Raw genomic sequence first — 3,585 nt, 5'->3', positions numbered from 1 at the left:
GTCCTCTGCTGTCCCTCAAAATTATTTGCTTGTGCAGAGTAGTAGCTCCACTCTCTAATAAAACAAATAACTAATTACAGTAATGAAGATCCTGTCAAATTTCTATTCATCATTCTTTTTTTGCTCCCTATAGTCTCCTGTAATTGTTTAGGTACCGGTAAGTATTTTGGTTATCAGTGTTTTGCTTCAGACTCAACACCAGATTTCTTTTATCATTCATTCAACTCATTTTTTTTCATATATACGCATTTATTGGTTTGAGCATAACATGTATAACCCCATTAAAAGAACAACTTAACTAGTTCCCTTGTGGGTTATTGGACTGATTTTCCTGATGTGTAAATCAAGGTCTTCTGATAAATGAAAAAAATCCACCCTTCCTCTTGGTATCAGAACCACTTGGTGTGTCTTCTGCAGAGGAGTGCAGTTCTGTAGAGCTACCCTTTTCTTCATCTTGCCATGCCATCTGACCAGTGTCATTTGTTTCTCTTGTTTTCAACTCTATGTGCTCGATAACCAAAATGTCTTCTGCTTTGGGTTGAAGCACCTCAATAACAATGATCTCCTCTCCTTTGTGATGGATCAGCTTGGTGCTTACCATGTCCTTTTGTTGTGGTGATGTCTGATCCATGCTATCTGTTTCTTGCTCTTGAGATGAAACCTGCAAAGCATCAAACACTCGATTACTGCTTGCAGTCTGGCCAACATTAGAGATAGCTGTACTTCCACTATGAGTGCTGCCACCAAAGCTATGACTGTTTAGGGCATTATGCTTGTTTACTGGCTCTTCTTCTTCATCATCAATATCATCTATAGTTTGGTGTGCACTCTCCATACAGTTGGGGATGGCCTTGCATAGCATTGGCATACTCTCTTCTATCTCGTTGAGGACACGTTCGTGTAATGGGCAGTGCCTATTGTGTGACCCTAAATGTGCATCAGCTTGGAAAAATACGTGCATGTTGTCCTGACTTCTTACAAGTGCTCCATCTGAGGACCCAAAAGGAAGAAAAAACTCATCCAGAGTCTGGCTGGAACTGGAACTGGTTGCTCCTTGTATTTCGTCATCCCAAGTTCCTTCCTCATTACTTGTCACTGATTCTCTATCTTCCCCCTCATTCTCATCAGAGTCTTCCGTTTCCTCCTCCTCCTCCTCCTCTTCTTCTGAAGATGATGTAGTAAATGATGAATTGGACTGGAACCCATCATCATGGATTGGAAAGGGAATGTCATAAGTGGCTCTCCAGTCATAGGCCTTAATGTTGAAAGGGGAGCGAGCAAAATTGATGAATTCATGCAAGAAGTGATTGGTGTAGTGGAGTAAATGAGGCTGCACAATGTCAGCAAATGCTTGGCTGTCCAGATCAAAGATAGTTATGTTGTTCAATATGATATGCTGTATGTTGTTGATCAAGGATGCATGTGTACCACAGAGCACTCTTAGTTCACGCTTCAACCAGGGAACCAACCTGTTAAGACGGACAGGGTTCCTGTGGAAAAAATCAGCTGATATATCCCTATAAAAACCTCCACTCTGGACATTCCTGACGCGTGCCCCAGATCGATAAAGGCCCCTCCTGAACTTAATTGTCACCTGCTCTCGAATTTGCCCAAGGGATATGCCTCCTGGATGGGATGACCTCCTTATTCCAAGCTGTCTCATCAGCTCATCAAGTGTTCTCATCCTACCTTCAGAGTATCCTTCATACAAGATCCCATTGTCTGACAGTGACTCAGGTCGTTGGTCAATTGTTGACCTCTCCCCACACAGGCCATAGGATGCATTTTCAAAGGGAATAATGTACTCTTCAAAGTCAGTGTCAGAATTTATGTTGTGAAAGAAAGAGTGGAAATGTTGCTTACAGAGTGGGCATTCTGCTTTCCTTTCCGACCACTCCAGGATGCAAACAAAACAGAATCTATGGAAGCAGGGATTTAAGAAGGCCACGTTCCTTATTCTTTCCAGGCAGATAGGACACCTTGAGTCAGAAGGTCCATCTGTTCCTTGGGCACTGTTCTCATTCCCTGAGCCATTCACAGATGAAAAGCTGTTGTCAGAAGTAAGCTCTTCACTGGATGATGCCATAATCTAATAAATAAAGAGAAAAAGACAAGCTCAGGCAATCAAAAAAGGAGAACGTCACTGAGAAAACTGTCCCTTAATCAAAAATTGACACAGGATCTAATTATGAAGAAATGTGCTATTTTGGTTTTATTTTATTTTATGTGATAACCTTGATGGATTCAACAATAAAACTGATCCGAACTGAAATTGTGCCATCTCTTGCACATTTACAATGCTTTTTCAATCTAAAATAAAATGCAACTCTGTCAGGCAATTTAGTCTCATATACAGTATTGACTTCTGATGTCATAGCACAAGTAGCCACTTGCTCTGCTAAAGCTATATCTTAAGGTAGGGACGGGGGAAGCCATGTGATATTGGTCTACAACTCCCATCATCCCTGAGCATTGGCTATGCTGGTTGGGGTTGTGCTGGGAGTTGGAGTCTAGCAACATTTAGAAGGCCACTCTGCCTCGCCCACCATAAGGAATGACTCAGTTATTATCCACATTTATTTCGAAATGGGAAAATCCTTTATATTTGTTTACTTTAAAATTATACCTACATGGTATGGGGACTAGTGGCAGGGCAACAAAAGTGGATTTTGCAAGTCCTTATAGCTGCCAAGAAACATATCCTTCAAGCATGGGAGGACAAACATGCAGCATTTATTATGCAATGGTCTGAGGGTCTTACCACTCACATTTACAGTGGGATAGGAGAGCTGAAAGGAGACCCTTTGGTTTCATATAGTACATGAGTAGATGAGTCTAAAAAGTCCAGAACACAAATTTTCACTGCCCTCTAGCAGCTATGGTGGCTCATTTACCAGAAGTAATGTATTTAGTGTTAACTCTGGAAATTTATGCTCAATATTGACCAAACTAAGCCTCCTAGTTGCTAGAGGGCTGTGAAAATTTGTGTCCCGGGCTTTTTAGACTTGTCTACCCATGTACGATTTGAGTATCGCACATTGGTTGCCAGATGCGAAATATATTGGCATTATTCCCAGCTCTTCTACCCTACTATTACTACATTTTAACATATTTCTTAAAAATATTGATTTCATCTGGATATCTATCAGAACATTTGGATGCCATATATTGACATGTTTAAACTGAGATTGATGCATTGATGGCCATTGTCTTCTTAATATGAGCTGATGTGTGTTTTCCTCAGATTTCATTCCCCTCTTCCTTCTTGTTAAACCTGCTATAAAAACTATTTGTTATTTATTTAATTGACTCACAGAACCTTTGTTTTCTTCTCAAAGCATAACATAACACCCCCAATCATATGATCCATACCAGAGAATGGCTGCCACTGGAAAGTACTCAGCATGGTTTAAATGGAGGCAGGTAACAATCAACAGCTGCATAGTAGTTTTTATCATGCCACTGAAACTGAATATTATTGGCTATTTGCAGCAGTCTTGTGCCACCAGCCAATTCACACAAAGCTCACCATGCACCAGTTACAATTATATTACTGGAACCAATGGATTTCAATTTCACTTTTGA

General features: G+C 40.6%; 1 protein-coding gene across 1 annotated transcript; it reads right to left on the bottom strand.

Annotated features, from left to right (window-relative positions):
• Window positions 1-242: 242 nt before the first annotated feature.
• LOC118097663 (E3 ubiquitin-protein ligase Topors-like) lies at window positions 243-2,086 on the bottom strand. Its single transcript, XM_035140770.3, has one exon. The coding sequence runs from the start codon at window positions 2,084-2,086 to the stop codon at window positions 344-346; it is 1,743 nt and encodes a 580-aa protein (XP_034996661.2). The 3' UTR covers window positions 243-343.
• Window positions 2,087-3,585: the final 1,499 nt, after the last annotated feature.

The sequence above is a fragment of the Zootoca vivipara genome, chromosome 15 (assembly GCF_965207765.1).
Source record: "Zootoca vivipara chromosome 15, rZooViv2.hap1.1, whole genome shotgun sequence".
Lineage (NCBI taxonomy): Eukaryota > Metazoa > Chordata > Lepidosauria > Squamata > Lacertidae > Zootoca > Zootoca vivipara.
Note: the sequence above shows the minus strand (reverse complement) of the source record. Positions and strands in the feature narration are given on the sequence as shown.